The sequence below is a fragment of the Neomonachus schauinslandi genome, chromosome 10 (genome assembly GCF_002201575.2).
Source record: "Neomonachus schauinslandi chromosome 10, ASM220157v2, whole genome shotgun sequence".
NCBI lineage: Eukaryota > Metazoa > Chordata > Mammalia > Carnivora > Phocidae > Neomonachus > Neomonachus schauinslandi.
Window position 1 is genome coordinate 116,936,792 of NC_058412.1, and position 18,752 is coordinate 116,955,543.

An 18,752-nucleotide genomic window follows, 5' to 3' on the forward strand; every position below is an offset into this window, starting at 1 on the left:
CGCAGTCGGAAGCGGCCGGCTGGGCGTGCGCTCGCAACCCGCAGCCGGGGCTGGGCCGGAGCCGGGCGAGGGCTGGGGCCGGGGCCGGGCCAGGTTCGGCGGGCGAGGGGCAGCGGCCGGAGCTGGGCAGCCAGGCCGCATCGGGCAGGGAACGGCGGGTGCGGGGTCTGCGGTCTCCGGAGCCCCGATGTGAGGCGGCGGCGCCCCGGCCCGAGCGCGCACCATGGTGGCCCCGCTCGCCGTGGCGCTGGGCGCCTTCCACTACCTGGCACTTTTCCTGCAACTCGGAGGCGCCACGCGGCCCGCCGGCCACGCGCCCTGGGACAACCACGTCTCCGGCCACGGTGAGTTCGGTCGCCGCCCCCGCGGACTTCCCCACCAAACCCCACCCCGGGCTGCGCCGCTTCAACTTGGCCGTCCCCAGGGCTGGAGCCCGCGCCGGCCCTGGCGGGAGTCCCATGGCGCCCCCTGCCGGGTCCATGGACACGCCCTGGCACCCCGGCCACCCGTGCAGAGGAGGGGGCACCCCGTGTGCAGCCCCGATCCCGCTCTCGCGGGGAGAGACCCCGACTCCCAAGCACGCTCGCGCCGATACACACACCTCCAGGACTACACAGATATTCGCAGCCAGGGGCACACTCACTGTTCTCACACTCACAACTCCTGCCCTCACACATCTCCAGACACCTTCTCGGATCGCCGTCCTCACTCACAAACACTCGCACTTACGCCCGCTGCACACACACAGGCATTACGGTTGGTGGGCTCACACCCTGCCAGCTGGCGCCCAGGCGCGCGCACTCTGCACAACTCTTGCCCGCCCTTCTGCCTGCAGACACACACACACACACACACACACACACACACGTGAACACACTTGGCTCGCCCACTCCTCTCTGCCCATCTGCCTTTCCCTTTTTTGGGCTTAACCCTGCAGCTGCCCTCATCCCCTCCCATTCCTGTCCTGCCCCTTACACCCCTGGAGAAGGTCCTGGGGGACAGCAGACCCTGCCTCTGGAGAACTGGTAGTCTCGGGCTGCTGCTACCCCTGCAGGGTGGGGGATGAAGGCTTGGGGGTAGCCCCTCAAAGTCATTGGAATAGTTGAGATTGCTGCTTCTAGCCATGGGCACGGGAGGGGAAGAAGGATGCCGGGGGCTTTTATCTGTCTCTGGGGGTGGAAAGCCCCTGCCATCCTTCTGTAGGGTACCCAGCCCTCCTTATCCTCGGCCCCCAGGACTGAAAGGTGGGAAATCAACTCAGCCACCATGGCAGCCAGGGAGCAAGCAAGCAGCCCCACATTGGTTGCCTGAGTGTCAGAAGCTCCTTTCAGCCCCAAGGAGCCCAAGTTGGCCGCAGAGTTGTAGCATCTGAGGCTTGTAGCTGTGGGGGCTCCCCCTTCCCCTGTGAGCCAGGCTCCAGCATGGGGACCAGAGCATAAATGAAAATGGAGACTCTTCTTCCATCCATCCCTCCCCATCTGGTGGGGGAGGCTGCAGCAGCAGTACTGGGCACTGTGGGCCCAGGGCTGGGGGGAGGTTTGCACAAAGAGCAGAGAACTGTGATTTATTCTGATGGGAAAAGCGGGGGGAGAGTAGGTCATTAGAGGAGGCTTTGCTGGGGCCTGATGCACCAGTGGGATTGTTGCAGGGGGGTGTGGGGGCTTCCAGGGTCTCTGCTTTTTGGGAACCATGACTCCCTGTACCCTTCTGCCTCACCACGTTTGGTGTAAGTGCTCAGTGTCTCATCTCTGCACCCTTCATATCGCTCATCGGATTTCTACTGACCTGCTGGAGCACTGGTAAATAGGGGAAGGATTATTTTGACCCTCAACTTACAGATGGAGAAACCAAGGCTCAGAGAAGTGAAGGGACTTGCCCAAGGTCACACAGTGCGTGAGTGTTTGAGCTGGGACTGGCCACAGGGTCTGTTGGGCAAAGACAGAGCTTTTTCCCGGATATTCATCTCCCTGTCAGATTCCCTCCCATTTAAAGGAAACTGGGGATTCCTCCTTCCGTTCTCCTCCTTGCTCTGCTCAGTTCCTTGGCACGGTTAGAACTTAGACTAGGAGGGTTTTCCAAGGAAGGGTTTTCCTGAGTTTGCAGTCCCAAGAGATACGAGGACTAGGGCTCTCAGGTTTATGGTCATCCTGTCCCTAGAGCGTCAGGCCCCAAGGATTTGGGTGCTACTCTGTCATTCTGGAGGCCCCGAGGTGGCCCCCCACAGGAAATCAGGCTTTGCCCTTTGTGTGGTAGTCTCTGCCTGCCCCCCTGGTGCCAGGCATGCTTAGGGGCACAGCTCTGCCCCGCCAGCTGTAAAGGTCGCCTCTGAACCCTGGCCAGGTCCCGCTAAGGCCCAAAGGAGGGTCTAGACAGAGAGGACACAGCACTGACTGCGGGGGAACCTGGCTTCTCTCACTGACCCCCCTGTGCACTTCTGGGCAAGTGGGTCAACCCCCTGGGGCTCCTTCTGTCCCTCCTGAAATGAGGAGGCCAGGCTGCTCTGCAGGGGCCAGGCTACCTTCTCCCAACATTGCCAGGTTCAAAGTCGCCAAGTAGTGGATGCCGAGGAGCCCCCACGGCTGCCCCTCTGCTGGGCCAAGCACCCGAGCACAGGAAGGTTTTGGAGCCACTCACTTAATCACAAAAAGAAACTGTTATTAATGATAGTGAGACGCGGCGAATAAGTGGGTCATGTCTAATAAGCCATTTGTGTTCAGGAGGAGAATACCAATTTGATAAAAGCTGTGTGTGCTGAAAAAGCCCAGAAATTGCTGTTTAGCAGATTGGAGCCTGATCGTTTCATTATTCCTGGGCTCCGCGTGTCCTCAGCTGATTCAGGAAATGTGGCCGGGTTAGGGAGGTGTCTGTGTCTGGGGGTGGGGATGGGAGGCTGGAAGTGGGGGCTCCTCCTCCGGAGCCCATGGACCCCAACCACTTGGTGGCTCCTCACCTCTCCAGCTCAATCTGAGCCCAGCCCAGCCGCCAGGCTAACGCCTTGCCCCCGCCCGCCCGGGACTTGTCACAGGGAAAGCCCGTGGTCAGATGGGTCAGCAAGGACATCCGTCTCGCTTCCCATCTCTCTGCTACTTCCACTCAGCCCACTTCACAGAGGGCCTTTTAAAGGCATGAGGAATGAATGGGGGTGAACACCCTCTTCGAGAGGCATAAGGGATTGGGAGGCTGGGGTTGTGGCGGTCCGTGTTTGTACCTATTAGGTACTCAATTAATGGTAGTTTTGATTATTCCTTATGAGAAAGGGTCAGCTCATTGCCATCAGCACAGCAGAGGTGGGGGGCAGGGGGCGGAGCTAGCGTTTATGAACCGCCTACTGTGTGGTAGCTGCTGCCAAACCCCTTGCCAGTGTTAACTCACTGAGGCTGACGTTATTCACGCAAGGCTGGTGTTGGGCATATGACGATACTGAGGTTCAGAGAGGGCCAGTGACTTGCCCAAGGTCACTGAGTCTGTACAGAGAGCCAGAGAGCAGCACCTGCCTCCTCCAGGACGACCTCGAGGCAGGCTGGGCCAGTCACGTGACAGGACTTCTTCCTTCTGCACAGCCCTATCTCAGCGCTCCCTTCCAGCTCCCCAGAGAACTGGTAAAGCCGTGGGGGCCACCAAGAGGAACCGGCAGCTTAGAAAGGTGACGCACGGGATCTTGCTGAGGCCACGTGCAAGTTAGAAAAAGACAGCTGGGCTGGACTCCTTCTCCAGTTCTTTCTCCAGATCTTGGCTAGGGCAGGGGTTGGTGGGGGGGCAGAAGGCAGGATCTTTGTGAGGATCTTTGTAGACCTCCTGCCTTGGAATCACCAGGGAGTTTGTTAAAATGCAGATCCCAGGGGCGCCTGGGTGGCTCAGTCGGTTGAGTGTCTGCCTTCGGCTCAGGTCGTGATCTCAGGGTTCTGCTCAGCAGGGAGTCTGCTTCTTCCTCTGCCTCTTCCCCTACCACCCCCATCCCCACCAGCTTGCTCACTCTCTCTCTCAAATAAATAAATGGATTCTTAAAAAAAAATGCAGATCCCAGGGTCCCCCCACCCAGACCCATTGGCCAAAATGATTTTTTTTTTTAAAGATTTTATTTATTTATTTGACAGAGAGAAACACAGCGAGGGAGGGAACACAAGCAGGGGGAGTGGGAGAGGGAGAAGCAGGCTTCCCACCGAGCAGGGAGCCCGATGCGGGGCTCAATCCCAGGACCCTGGGATCACGACCTGAGCCGAAGGCAGACGCTTAACGACTGAGCCACCCAGGCGCCCACCCAAAATGATTGTTGATGAGACCCTGGAGTCTGCATTTTAATAAGCTCCCCCAGATGATTCCCGTGCAGCCTGGAGTTTGGGAGCCACTGCCTTAAGCACTCAGCCAGGCCTGATGACACGTGTAGGGATGGGACATCGTCTGGCGCCAGGGGCTGCTGGGTTGGTTTGGGTTTGCGAGAGAGGGAGGGGGCCATGCTGGAGCGGGCATGTGGACCCTGAGAGGAGCCCCAGGAAGCCTTGTACTGCAGCAAACATCCATCCTCCCACCCCCGCCTGGCCACACACACACACACACACACACACACCTAGGCCAGCACCTTCAATTATTAATACACCCCAATGCAGACATGGATCCTGGCTTGGCCTGGCGCTTTGTCCATTGAGTGATTCACTGCCCTGAGGTTCTCTCCGTTGCCTGGAGGAAGCAGCGGGGTGCTGAGGCAGGGGCAGGGGCCACCGGGCCATTTGGCAAACAGCCCGTGCCCTGAAAACCCACCCTGGCATTCTCTCATTCCTTACCGAACTGTGGATATCTCACCATCAATAAGCCGGCTAGTTTGGTGGCTGGGAGATGGAGAAAATTGAGCGCTGTCTTCCGAAGGTTATGATGTTAAAAATGTGTTCGCATTGTCTCGGGTGTTGGTGATTATTCTATCAATTATGCCCGTAAACAGTCGGCCTTGGGCTGAGGGTTCCCGGCCTCCTGTGGGGAATTGGCCCTCACAAGCGGTTTTCCCCGAGTCCTTCACACCAATTGGTTTTGACACCTTGCCTATCAGCGGCTCCGGCGGCCTTTTCCCGAAGCAACGGGAGCCGGGAGCTGTGGGCGGCCAGCAGGACAGGAATTCGGCTCATCTCCACAGTGACATGGTGACAGGCTGACAGTAGGGGTGTTGGGGGAAGTCTCCCGTGACAAACAAGTGGGCCGGGTCAGGGGTGAGGCAGAGTGGTCAGCCACCAGGACAGGAGTTGCAGGCCATGGGCCAGGGTGCATTTGCCCAAATTGCTGGGGGAGGTCAGTGCTTGGCTTTTGGGGTCACTTTATCCAACTCTGTGCAAATTAGGTGAGAGATGTACGGAAGCAAATGTTGACTGAGTGTCCTGCCAGGGCCTTAAATGGCGTTGTCTCATTTGACTCCCACAGGAACCCTCCGAGGACGAGACTTCCCCTGGCCCAGGGTATTTTTGAGGGAACTGAGTCTCGGCGAGGTTAAAAGGCTTGCCCAAGGTCACTCACCTAGCAAGTGTTGGAGCCTGGATTTGATCCCAGGAACGTGACTCCAGAGCCCAGGTTCACAATGCTGTTGAGTCCCAGAGAAGAGGAGGGAGAAGTGAGGTCTGAATGCTAAAAACTTCTCTGTATTCCAAGTTAATGCAGTTTTAAACATTCACATAATTTTAATTTCATAAGGAGTCCACATTTTTAGTAGAACGATCACAAAACGGAGCCCCTCCCTCATCCTTACTGAGCGGTACAAGGACATCCTGGGGTGGGCAAGGCTGACTTCACTTTGCAGTGGGCGGACCCAGGCCCGGCCCCTTGGAGTGCATATGAGATGCTATGACCCGGAGGGTTATGGGGTGCCAGGGTGTGTCCTCTCCCCAACCCTGGTGAGGCAAGACTCTTCCATCAGAAGGGGTCGTGACCTCACTGGGGGAAGACATTTACCCCTCTACCAGCTGGCGGCCCTGGGGTCCCTTGGGTACCTGCTGCTGTGGGGAAGGGAGGTGGGGCTGGGGAGGCAGAGGGGCTGCCGCTCCTCCAGGACCCCCTCCCCACGACCGGGCCCCCTCCCCTTCTTGAAAGTCGGCAGAGGAGTCTCTGGGACTCAGCCCCATCACGCCCAGTGGAAACCCCTTTTCAAGAACCCCCAGGACCCTCAGCAGGATTGGGTCCTACCTGAGAGATGGTTTTAGGCAGAACCCAGATAAACCTCTTACATTTTAATAGTTATGCATTTATTTTAATGTGGATTGGAAAAATAAACCCAGCACATCAAAACTGTGATTTCACAGATATGATTGCTTAGATGAGGCTAACGGGGATATTAAAAAAATAGTGGGTTAGTTTATAGGAAAACATTAAGGACAGAACGGAGAGGGCAGCTCTGTGTGTAGGAATGACTGGACGTGGGGGCTGTTGGCCCACGGGTTGCCCCCCGCCACCTCATACTCTGTACTGTCAGCCGGAGCTGCTGGCCCAGCAGAGGCTGCTGTTGGCTACTGGAAGCGACCATTCATTTATTCCTTCATTCATTCAACAAATAGCGCCTGAACACCTGCCATGTACCAGGCTCTTTTAGCCACGGGGGACATATCAGTGAAGAAGACAGATAAGGTTCTTGCTCAGACAACTAAACCTATAAAAAATATATAAGTATAAATTGTCATAAGAGTGAAGAAGCAGAGATGATGTTCAGCCCTGAAAAGGCACTCCCGGGGCAGCGAGGGCAGCTGGTAGTGAGCTCCCTATCACACGAGCGATGTAAGCTGGAGCCAAACATTTATTAGCTGGGGGTGTTATGGAGGGAATCCCTGCTTTATTTCCCCAGGGAGCACAGACTGGTGAAGTGGGCAGAGAAGTCTGAACACAGTGGGTGGTTCATAACGATCTGTCACACAGCGATTTAGTGACGGGGCCCCCGGTGGGCAGAGATCCCAACTCCGAGGATTCCTGGCCCCCCACCTGGGGGGACATGGCAGGGGTGAGGGCCTTTGCTGTCTCTTGTGTGGAGAGGTGGGGGCAGCGACTCCTTTGTGACTTCACTTCAGCTTGAGTTCAAGCGCCCGAGTTCGGGCGGGAGAAGTAGACCCGAGCCTTGATCCACCCTCCCGCGGCCTCTGCCTTGCTGGGTAGCTTGGCAGGTCCCTGCCCTTCTCTGGGCCTCAGCAACCCCCAACAATGGCGAGTGCACCTAGGCTTTTAGCCTCCAGAATCTTTCCACCTGTGGCCCTTTCCTCTGTCCTCCAGGCGGCATGTGCGGAGGGAGCCCATGGCCGCGTGGGATTCTGTCTGGCACATGGTGCTTAGTCTCAGTGGCCTTCGGGGGTCTGGGAACCAAGACGCCAGACATCATTCATCGAGCATTTTCTCTGTGCCTGTCATCCCCCTCACCTCCTCCTTCCAGCCTCACACACCCCATGTGGAGGATCTTCCCATTTTACAGACCAGGACATGGAGGCTTCGGGGGTGTTGGGACCCGCCGGGGGCCACACAGCTTTTGAATGGCGGAGCTGGGCTTGAGCCCAGCTTGTGGGGCTGCAGGGCTGGAGTTCTTCCCCGCTCCTGTCCTGCTCCTGGCTGCCAAGCCTGGTGGGCGTGTGGACAGTTGCTTTGTTCCGGAGCGGCACCCTGATTTCACTGGATTCTCTCGGGGTCCAGGATGCCAAAATGCTGGGAAGGCCTGGGTCTGGCTGCACGAGCGCAGTCTGAGAGCCTAGGCTCCTGGATCCAAGCCCAGCCCTGTCAGTGGGGCTGCTGGGACCTTGGGGGTACGCATGGGATCCTGGGTGCACCTGCCTGGGTGTTCTGCTTGGGGCTGGTGGTTTTGCCTGAGCATGTGGCCGGCGTGCGTGTGTTTGGGTGTTGGATCGTGTGCGGTGGAGGAGCTGTGGGCAGGAAGGAGCCTGGGCGCTCGTGTAGCGTCCCAGCCGAGGGGCCAGGCTGTGCCCTCGGTGCCGTGGCCTTGGTGTGCGGATCCGCCTCCCCGGCCCCTCCAAGCGGGTGCCCTTGGGACTCAAGGCATCGAGGCTCTGGGAGCATCTGGAAGGTTAGAGCTAGAGCTGGGGGGGGGGGGCTTGCTCAGAGCTGTCAGTTAGGGGGCTGGCAGTGCCCATCTGTGGCAAGTGCTCTGCCTGCCCCTCTCTCCGCTCGCTCTCTCCCCGGGTTGAACGCTCGCCTCTCTCTCTGTCTTTCAAACTCTCTGCATCTTTCTTTGTCCCTTTCCCTGTGTCTGCTGCATCCATCTCCCTCCCTCTTCTCATCTCTCCACCTCCGCACTCTGTCTTCACACGCACGCGAGCACACACACGCACACACACACACTCCTGTCTCCAGGTGACACCTTGGGATTACACATGCGTCTCTTCTTTGTATCATCGTGACACCCACGCAGAGCAGGCACTCGAGAGATGTCAGGTGAATGAATGAAGTGGACGAACGAATGACCAAGTGGTGGAGTTACAAGGGGCGCCGGAGCTTGTCTAGACTTGTGGTTCCTGACTTTCTTGGAGGTCACCGTCCTCTGGAGCATCTGATGAAAACTGGATCATTGCCTCAGAAGAATGCCACATCGTTTGGGTTAGTTCCAGCGGGTTTGGGAGACCCCCAGAGCTCACCTGTGGTGCCTGGGACGCAGCCTTCATTTTACGGGGGACAAAACTGAGGCCCAGAGAGGAGCCAGGCCTGGCCCCGGGGTTCAGGGCCAATGCTCAGCAGAGCACCCCGCCCCCCCCCCCCACTCCACCGCAGCCCTCACATAACAAGCTTCCCTCTAGTGTCTTCAGCAGGTGGGTATGGGGGAGAGGTCAGGGAGGACAGCAAACCAGGATGTGAGCCCTGGAAGTGGCTCAGGCAGGTGAACTCTCCCGAGGGGGTCTCTCCCCTCTCCCACCAGAGTGGTGGCTGTGTCCTGGTGCAGTCAGGAAGACTTCCTGGAGGAAGTGGGCTCCTGGTATCCAGGGTCTCCTGGGACTGAGAGGAGACTCCAGAGGCCGCAGGAGCGGGTCTGTCAGGGGTTTCATCCAGAGAGTTGTGTGTGTGCATCGGGCAAAGCAGGCGGTGGAGCTCGGCGCTGACCTCGCCACCTGGAGGTTTCCGGTGGGGAAGGTGCGAGGTGTGGCTGGCGATCAGGAGGGCCCGGCCGTGTGACTGAGGTGGGGGTCAAATAGGACTTGGAGGCTGGGGGGGCACTGGTGGAGCGGGAGAAGCTCCTTCCAGGACTAGGGCCGAGTTTGCGGGCTCGCAGGAAGCCGGGGCTGGCCGCAACGTCCAGGGGCTGACGGAAACCTGGGCTGCGCAGGAGATGGGAGCTGGGCATGCTTGCGTGCCTGTGTGTGCGCGTGTGTGCACGCGTGTGCATGTGTGTGTACCTACACTGCTTCCTTTCTAATGCTTGCACACACCAGGCTCCCTCCTCAGGGACCTTTTGCCCAGCGATTTCGATTTCGTCTGCCTGGCAGGCTCTCCCCCTGCCTCTCCCACCCTCTGGCTCTTTCCTTCATGCTCCGCGTACCTCCTGCCAGGGCCCCAGCACCTGTCAGAGCCTGGCCGTGGTCACTCCAGCAGGCACCCCAGGCACCCATCAACATGCCCATCTTGCAGAGGAGGAGACTGGTGGGGGAGACTGGGGGCCCACAGCTCGTTCAAAGCAAGGGAGCAGAACCCAAACTTTGTTCCCTCAGCCATGCGTGCTAAGGCTGTAGGGGATGGTGCCTGCCTGGGCTTTGGGGTCAGACACTCTCGGGCTCAAATCCCGGCCCCCACTCAGGCTCTCGGAGCCTCACTAGCCAACTTGGGGTTGGGGTTCTTGACTGAAGCCCCCTTTCTCACAGGCCTCGGGCTTGGTTGCTGGCCCAGGGCAGGGAACGTGAGAGAGGACTGCAGGGTGTCTGTTCTGCTTTGTGAGGTTTTAAAAAAATTATTTCTGGCCTTAGAGGTGGCAGCAATTAGGGCTGGCTCACTGGGGAGCTGTTTGCCGCCTGTCATTGGCCCCAGGAAAGGGTCTCTAATGGAGGCTCAGCGGCCAGAGTGCATGGTAGTGGAAATTGCGCTCAAAACAACCCGGCACTAATGGTTTCTTGGCAGGCAGAGGAGAGGGAGGGGGAAGGCAGGCTGGCAGACAGCTAATGGAAGTCCTTTGGGGCAGGGGCCCTGAGACTTACCAGCTGGTCTCCTTATGTCCCCAGAGACCCCAGCAGTGGTCCCTAACTCCAGTTAGGCACTAGGAGTCCTGAGCCCCATCCTGGCTCTGCTGCTTTCCATTGAATCCCCTCCCAGGCAGAGGGAACAATAAGTGCAAAGGCCCTGGGGTGGCGCAGAACCCCTTCAGCTAAGGATTCTCTGGTTCTAGAATAGTCCTTGTGTTTCAAAAGGCCAGGCCAGTCTAGTCTTCTAGATGAGGAAAAGGGAGGTGGGAGCCTTGGGGGAAAGAGAAGCTGGAGCAAGGCCATCCTGTGAGAGGCGGTATGAATAGCAACCGGATCATCACCAGCCTAATAATGCTCCAGGGAGCCCACTAGGTGCCGGACATTTACAGGCATGTGCGATCCTGTCAAGTCCCCACAATACCCATTTTACAGATTTAGGACACTGAAGCTTAGCGATTTGCCCACCACAAGGAGGTACAGTTGGGGTTCACATCGGGGTCAGCCTGACTCCAGAGCTCATGCATTTACTGCTGTGCTGCTGGATTTCCCAAACACAGTTGGGCAGGCATGGGAGGGCCAGGGCAGGGCCGACACTGGGTCCCAAGTGAGGCTGCGTTTGCCCCACACCAGGTCCCGGGGAGACAGCATGGCTGTCGGAGTCTGCCTCAGTTTCTCCCTTCCTATTGGTCTCTGCACCTGGTTTTCATGTGCCCTCTCCTCTTCTGCTCTGGTCCTCATGGCCGTGGAGCTTGCTGGCCCCACCCTTGGTGCCTCCCACCTCTCTCCCTTGTCTTCTTCTCAGTGGACCTGAGGATGCTCCTTTCTGGGCTCCGAAGCAGCTACTCATCCCTGTGGCTGATGCAACCTCCCTCTGCTTCCCCCATTCACCCCCTCTCTGCCTCTGGCAGGCAGCAAGGATGGTGCATGCCTGGGCTTTGGGGTAGACTCTTAGGCTCAAATCCTGACCTCCCTTGAGCTCTCTGAGCCTGACTAGCCATCTGTGCAATGGGCTCACCCCACAGGCTTTGCAGGCTGTACAGGTGAGGAGGCAAAGAATTGCCATCTGCATAAACATCAGGATGTCTGTTTGCCTTCTCCTGTGCCCGGCTCCCCCATTCGGGTTCCTGCCCTGTCCCGGGCTCCCCGCGCATTCCCACCCTTGCCTCCCTCCCTCCCAACCCTTTCCCTCCCTGTGGCCCAGATGTGTGGGAAGAGAAGGTGGGAATTCCACAGGGGAAACCTGCTCAACTCCCACAATCCTGCAAGTGCCAGAATATTTTCACTCTCCTTAAATCTCCCTAGATTTGTAATTCCATTGCTGTTTCCCTCAATATGTGCCCGTGGCCTTGAGAGACACCCTGCACCCAGCTGCAGGCACCAGCTCTGCCCCCCCCCAGCGGTGTCAGGACTGCAGGGCGGGGGACTGCGCATGTCCCCACCACTCTCCGTGCCTCAGTTTCTTCATCCGCAAGAAGAGGAGAGTGAGAGTGGCTACTTCCCAGGTTGTCTGGGGATCCGGTGAGAGATTTTATCTGATGAAAGAAGCATCTCTATAAAAAGGAATGCGATCTGATATATGCGACAGTGTGGACGAACCTCAAAAACATGATGCTAAGTGAAAAAAAGCCGGTCCCTAAAGACCGCGTATTATATCGTTACATTTGTGGGAACTATCCAGAATAGCAAATCCATCCAGAGACTCAGCATAGATTGGTGGTTGCCAGGGGATGGGAGAACGGAACATAACTGCTTAATGGGTGCAGGGTTTCCCTTTGGGGAAAAGAAAAGGTGTGGGGACTAGATGGAGGTGGGGTACACAGCGTTGTGAATGTACTCAGGGCCGGCAGCTCGGTCACGTTAGAACGGTTAATTTTGTGATGTGAATTTTTTTTTTTTTTAAGATTTTATTTATTTATTTGACAGAGAGAGAGACAGCGAGAGAGGGAACACAAGCAGGGGGAGTGGGAGAGGGAGAAGCAGGCTTCCCACCGAGCAGGGAGCCCGATCCGGGGCTCGATCCCAGGACCCTGGGATCATGAGCTATTTGAATTTTTTTTTTTAATTTTATTTATTTGAGAGAGAGAGAGAAAGCATGAGAGGCGGAGGGTCAGAGGGAGAAGCAGGCTTCCAGCTGAGCAGAGAGCCCGATGCAGGGCTCAATCCTGGGACTCCAAGATCATGACCTGAGCCGAAGGCAGACACTTAACGGACTGATCCACCCAGGCGCCCAGCTAATTTGACTTTTTATTGGTTGGGGCCGCCCTCCTTCCCAGTTAGCAGGGACCCCCACCCCCACCTGGGCATGTGTCCGTGTCCGTGTGTGTGTGTGTGTAACTCAGCGGTGGGCGGCGGCCAGGAGGCTCTCCTGTGTCCCACACGGGGAAACAGACTCTTTACCTGCATTCGTTCGTTTCATCCTCACAATGAGCCATGTGGAAACTGACGCTCAGAGAAGTGAGGCAACTTAACACAAAGCCACACAGCGAGTCAGGACAGGGCTGCAGCTGGTGTGCCCACATGTAAATCCTAGGCTTCACTGCCCCCCCCACCCCAGTCCCTCTGCTTCCTCCTGGTCCGCCGCCCCTGGCAGCCAACACATCAATACTCCTGCGTGCAGAGCAAGGGCTGTTGGAGACAAAGGAGGCCTCTGCCTGGATCAGGCAGAGAAGGCCCTGGACTGGGGGGTCGGCCCCACGCGGCAGAGTGAACGGCTCCCCACCAGGGGCAGCGTTTCTTTGATGTTCTCCTATGTCATTCAAAATTCATGAATTCCGTATTCTGTTCCATAATATATTCATGTTTGTTTTAATACAAAAATTATGTTCTTTCCCCACTTTGGGGGAGGGAAATCCATGCCTCCAGAGGTCGCATCCCTGGTTTGAGCAGCAGAGACCATGAGGGCATCCGCCCTTCCTTTCTTTGTTCACTCCTTCTGCAAGCGGGCCGTCTGTGGGCCTCCTCGGACCTGAAATGGGTGTCAGTCCTCCCCACGTGCAAGACACAGGGAGGCTGAGGGTGAATCAGACAGGAAGCCGGACTGGCAGGGTCCGTAGGGTTGTGACAGGTGAGTGGCAGGGAGGCTCCCGTCCTTGGGCCTCTGCAAGCCAGAGCTGGGAAGTGGGGACGAGGGATGAAGGTGGGAGGGCGTCAGTGGCCGAGGAAGCCAGAGCTGGTGGTGACCAGTGACCGTGGTGGAGGTGGCTGCCCGTGGGCCCGCCCCTCAGCAGCCCTGCCTCTCAAGCCCTTCTGACCGAGAAGAGTCTCTGCCTGGCCCTGCTCCGCATTTAATGTGTAACTCTCGCCAACCTCCCCTGTTCCTGCGAGAAAATGGACACTGAGGCCCGTAGCCTTCAGCAGGCAACCTTCCCTGGCTAGAATTGATAGACGCTGTGTGGTTCTCCTAGTGTTTATTTTTACAGTTCCCCTCTATTTATGGTAAGCGATGCTGATTTTCCATTTATGGCGGCAATAAAAGTCTCCTTTTAAGCTGAATTTATTTAAGTAAAAAGGGAAAGGTGTTTGAAAATAAATATTAAGTAAATAATAGTGCAGGTGCTTCAGGGATCCTGCGGAAATGGTGAGGCTGGTCCCCAAAAGGTTGGACTTGTGAGACTGTCTCTCTGTGGGGCATGCCTTTTCCTGTTCGGAGCTCCTCCTAACTGTGCCGACTCCAACCAGGCTTCGAGTCCAAGCGTGGCCCACCTCCCAGAAGCCATCCCCCAGTCCAGGCAGATGTGGGCCTGCCTCCGTCTTCCCTAACACTTGCACCTCCATTCTGAGCTTCTGCATATCTCTGGGGAGCGGGAGGGGGGAGTACGATTCATGGCTATGTGAATGGTGCACACGGTGAACAACTGTACATGGCGATGCAGGCTCAGGCCTAGCCGTTGTCCATACAGTAGTCACTGGTCCGTGTGTCTGCCCTTCCTGTGGACTCTGGGCCCCTTGAGGGCCAGGGCCTGGCCAGAGCATCCTGGGAAGCCCAGCACAGGGAGGGGTCCATGAAGGTTGATCTCCTTCATTCCTTTTGCGGGGAGGACTTGAGCTCCTACTGCATGCCCAGGCTGCCATCTTCCCACTAAGGAGTGCTGCAATTCCCCGAGCTTTTGTACAAACGGCCTTCTTGCACTTCTTGAGAAGAGGAAAACTTGTCCGCTCCAAGATCAAACGACCTTCATCGCCTCACACCTCGATCCCTCCTGCTGCACACAGCCGGCCAGCAGCCAGGGGCCGCCCCGGGGGAAACAAAGAACCCTCCCCTGAGCCCTGCCCGTCCCAGAGCAGACACTGCACCCATCCCCAGGGAGGAGAGGGCTCTGGCTGGTGCCCGCCAGGCTCCTTCTACGAAGCCAGGCTTCTCGGTCCCTGGGGGCTTTTTCATTCAGTTTATCTGGGTTTTCCTCTTAGGGACATTTTACATCTCCTGACTTCAGAAGCAAGGTGAGATCGATGGATGAGCTGGGGCTCCCTCAAGCACTCCCTCTGCAGCCTTTCCCTTTCTCTGCCTCCCAGCCGAGAGTAAGGTGGCCACGGGCCTTCCTGACTCTGTGCCGTACATGCTTGCAGCCCTGGCCCCCAGCTGAGCTTGCTGGAAATGACCCCCAGGGAGTCACACTGTATAGAGCTGAAGGGGAGGAGGGCTGGCGGAGGACTCGGGTTCTGCTTGGGAGACTCTCCAGTCAGCCTCGGGGCTGGCATCTTGCTTTGTCCCTTCATACTGTGTGACCTCAGGCACGGACACTCACTCTCTGAACCGTGCACCCTCCCTTTGTGAGGTGGGGCCTGGCCATAAAGACCACCACCTCCTCAAGTCTTTGGGTCCTGTGCACGCCTGGAGGGTTTCGCTTCCTGCAGTCCCAGGGTGGCCCCCATGTTCTCTGAGCTTTGTTTCTCAAGTCGCTGGAAAAGGCTCAGGTCTGGATGGAGGGGGTGGGCGGGGAAGCTGCAGGGGCCCTTACGTGGACCCACCTTACTTCCTGCCTTCCTCACTGCAGCACCTGCAGAGAAGAGGGTGGGGTGGGGGGAGACTTTGCATTCTGGGGTCCCAAAGCCTGAATCTGAATTCTAGCTCCCCAAGGCCCGGGTCCCAGTCCCAGCTCCTGTCGCCTACCTGCGGTGAACCTCAGTGAGCCTCAGTTTCCCCACCTGTAGTAAAGAGTCAAAGACCCCTGACCTGCAGGGTCGCTCTGAGGATTATGTGGGATCAGACACATCCGCTGTCCAGTGCCTTGCGGGCCTCGGGGGAGAAAGGGGAGCCTGTGGGCCTCAAGGGTGCAGACAGCGGCCCGCGAGGCCGACACTGCCCTTCCTGGCACTGCTGGCCTCTGTTTATTGCCCCAGTTCATTCCCGGTCACATTTCATATGACCACTTTCTGGGCCCTCTCAGGGAGCTTCCGGCTTGCTTGTCAGTTTAGCGGGGCGCCTGTGGGCCAGGCCGGGCTCGGGCGGCCAGAAGGAGGGAGGTTGGGGAGGGGTCCGGCCTGCTGGAGCCCCACTCAGAGCCTCCCAGGATGCCTGGGTCCACATTGCCCATTTGTCCCTATCCCTGCTCTTGTGGGCACAGTTGCCCCAGAAACTCCCTTCTGGCACATAGTAGGTGCCCCGTAAATGAACGATGTCTGTCTCCTTGGTTTTTTTCTTACAGTTTCGAGAAGTCCTCTGGGTTTTTGTCTGACCTTTCTCCCTTCATGCGTTCATTCACTCATTCAGCACATGCCTAACAGCACCTCCCATGGGCCTGCCCCCTGCTGGGGGAGCCACCAGGCGGGGACAGACACAGACACCTTAGTGTCCGTCATAGAACCCGCTCCAGTGGGCCAATCCGGGGCCCCAAGGAGGGCTTCCACCGCAGCCCGGGCAGGGAAGGCATGTGCGGGCACAGGGCCCGCTGTGAGCCGGGACTCCCGGAACCGTGCCCCGGGAGGGGGCCGGGGGGGGCACACATAGAAGTGTCGCGAGAGGCAGGAGGGGCACACAGCTGGGGTCCCGCAGAGCCAGAGCTGCAGACTTTGGATGCCCAGCCCGAGAGCCTGCCTCAGGCTCTGAGAGCCGGCAGGTTCCCATTGGGCTCCCCGAGTGTGAGGCTTTCCTGGAGCTCCCAGGTGGCCCGGGGCCGAGAGGACAGGATCCCACCCCTGCTTTCTGCCAGAGCCACCGTGTTCGTCTGGTGTCACAGCAGCCAGCGTCCGTCGAACACCTACTGTGCGCCGGTGTGCCTGGTGTCCTTCTAGCTGCCGGGACACAGCGGTCAACCAGGCCGACTCTGGTCTCCCGCCTATGGGGGGCTTGCGCTCAGGGTGGGAGAGGGACAGCAAGTGAGAGACGTCAGAGAACGTGTTAGTGGAAAGGGAAAAGCATGAAGCAGAGAAGAGGGGGACAGAAGGGACAGACCGTGGAGCAAAGACTTGAGTGTGTGTCCCCCCACACCCCACCCCCACCCCGTGCACGTGGGGGCTGGGAAGCACCCCCAGCACAAGGCCAGGGAGAGTCTTGCGGTGTGGAAGCCACCGCTGCGGGCCGGGGAAGCCACAGGAGGCTTTTTAAAAATTGTGATAAAACATATACAACATCAAATTTCCCATTTTAACCATTTTTAGGTGCACAGTTCCGTGGTGTCAGATACGTTCAGATTGCTGTGCGCCCATCCCCACCATCCGGCTCCGGAACTTTGGCATCTTCCCCAGCTGAGGCTCTGCTCCCATCCGTTCAACACTCCCCCGTCCTCCTCTCCCCCCGCCCCAGGCAGCCGCCCTTCCGCCTTCTGTCTCTGCGTTTGCTTGCTCCAGGGGCCTCATGGAATCACACGGTACTTGTCCTTTAGCTCCCGGCTTATTTCACTCAGCATCACGTCCTCCAGGTTCATCCATGTTGGAGCCTGGGTCGGAATGTCCCTCCTTTTAAGGCTGAATAATATTCCCTTGTGTGGAGAGACCACATTTTGTGTATCCACTCATCAAGGGAGCAGGCCACGACACAGTAGGACCTGGCAAGAGATGGACTGAGTGGGGACCAAGGGGCCGGCGGGGCCACATTGGTTCTCCCTGCTCTGCCCTCCCTCTTGCCTCCCTCTAGCTCCAGTTCTGCCTTGGTTCCCCTGACAAGGAACTGATCCTTCTGTTGGTCCTCAAGGGAAGCCTGCTCTCACTCTGGCATAGACGGATGGGTGGCCTGGGGTCCAGTCCCTGCAGGCTTCCTGGAGGAGGCAGCCTCAAACCAGAGATTTGAAGATTAGAAGGGCAAGGAAGGCTGTGGGGAGGGAGAGAGGAGATTTGGGGCTGGATCAGAGGGTCTGGGCTGGGGGGGTCTGGCCTCAGAGGTGGAGGGAGCTGGGGGCTGGGCTGAGGCTGCCTCTGGTGGACAAGTCCCCTGAGGCTTGCCTGTGTGTCACCGGCTGCTGGGGGGACAGGGGGCTGTCGGGAGCCAATGAGGAAGGAGCGAGGAGGTACAGGGTAGATAAGAGGTTACACACGGCCCAGGCGTGAATGAAGTAGAGACGCCGTACCCACTGCATAATCTGATGCAGCTACAAGGAAGCATCTTGAAAATCTTTCTGGAGATGACAGAATTTTGAGCTAGAATGTGAGTGAAGGGAGTGATACTTGCTGAGCACCTACTGTGTGCCAGGCACGAGGCATGTGTTGCCTTGTGTCATCCTCCCCTCTGCCCTCTCTTTCTCTCCTTTTTTCATATAAAGAACTGAGGTTCGGAGAGGCAAAGGGGCTTGTCCAGGTCACACAGCTGGGGAGTAGAAGAGACAGGATTCGAACCCAGGCCTGAGGGCAAAGCCCTAGATGTGGTATAGAATCAGGGCCTGGAAGGTTAGGAAGGAGGTCAGGCCCCTGTCGTGAAAGGCAGACAAGATCTTCCAGGTCTTCCTCCGCCTTAACTAGAAGCCGAACCCACTGACTCGGGCCAGGATCCCAGAGCTGTTTCCTGCCGACCGAGGCCCAATACCCGGGCTTGGGGTTAATGACTACATTGCTCCCCCAATTAAAGGCAGAAAGGAAGAAGAGGTTGCATTCAATCAAGCCCCTTTCTCCTTCTCCTGCAGAATCCTAATTTGTGGACACCGGTTTTAATTGTCTTCCCAGCAGGCCCAGCCCTGCTCAGGCCCTGGGGCAGGAGAACGCAATTGCATCCTTCTCAAAAATCTATAATTATACGAGCCTCCCCGGAGACCGGCTGTGAGGAGTTACCTGAGCTGGGAGGGAGGGAGGGAGGGCTTAGGACAGGAGGAAGTCAAGGAGAAGAGATGGATTTTATGTGCCAAACTCAGCAGGGATGCTAACTGGAGATGGGGGGCTCTGGGAGGCTGGAGAGAAGGACATGGGGGAGGGGATAGGGAGAGGGGCTGCAGGAGCAAGGTCTAGAAGTTATGGGCTCCACTCTCAAGTGCTCTGGAACTGGGTTCAAATGTAACTGTTTTCTCTGTGGCCTTGGGCAAGTCCTTCACCGCTCTGGGCCTCGGCTTCCCCACCTGAACAATGGGGATCAATGACCCCCCTTCCCCCATAGCATCATGGTGGGAGCAAATGTCCAGGAAGAGCTTGGCACGGTGCCTGACACGAGTGCTCTGCATTTCTTAGACGTTACTACTGTGCCATCATCGTCCTCAAACTTAGTGC

General features: G+C 57.7%; 1 protein-coding gene across 1 annotated transcript in view; it reads left to right on the forward strand.

Moving 5' to 3' along the window:
* Positions 1 to 223: 223 nt before the first annotated feature.
* Positions 224 to 18,752, forward strand: part of VSTM2L (V-set and transmembrane domain containing 2 like) — a 34,637-nt gene continuing 16,108 nt past the window's right edge. Inside the window, exon 1 of the mRNA XM_021689248.1 lies at positions 224 to 344. Coding sequence (XP_021544923.1) covers positions 224 to 344 — 121 coding nt within the window. The remainder of the gene's footprint in view (positions 345 to 18,752) is intronic.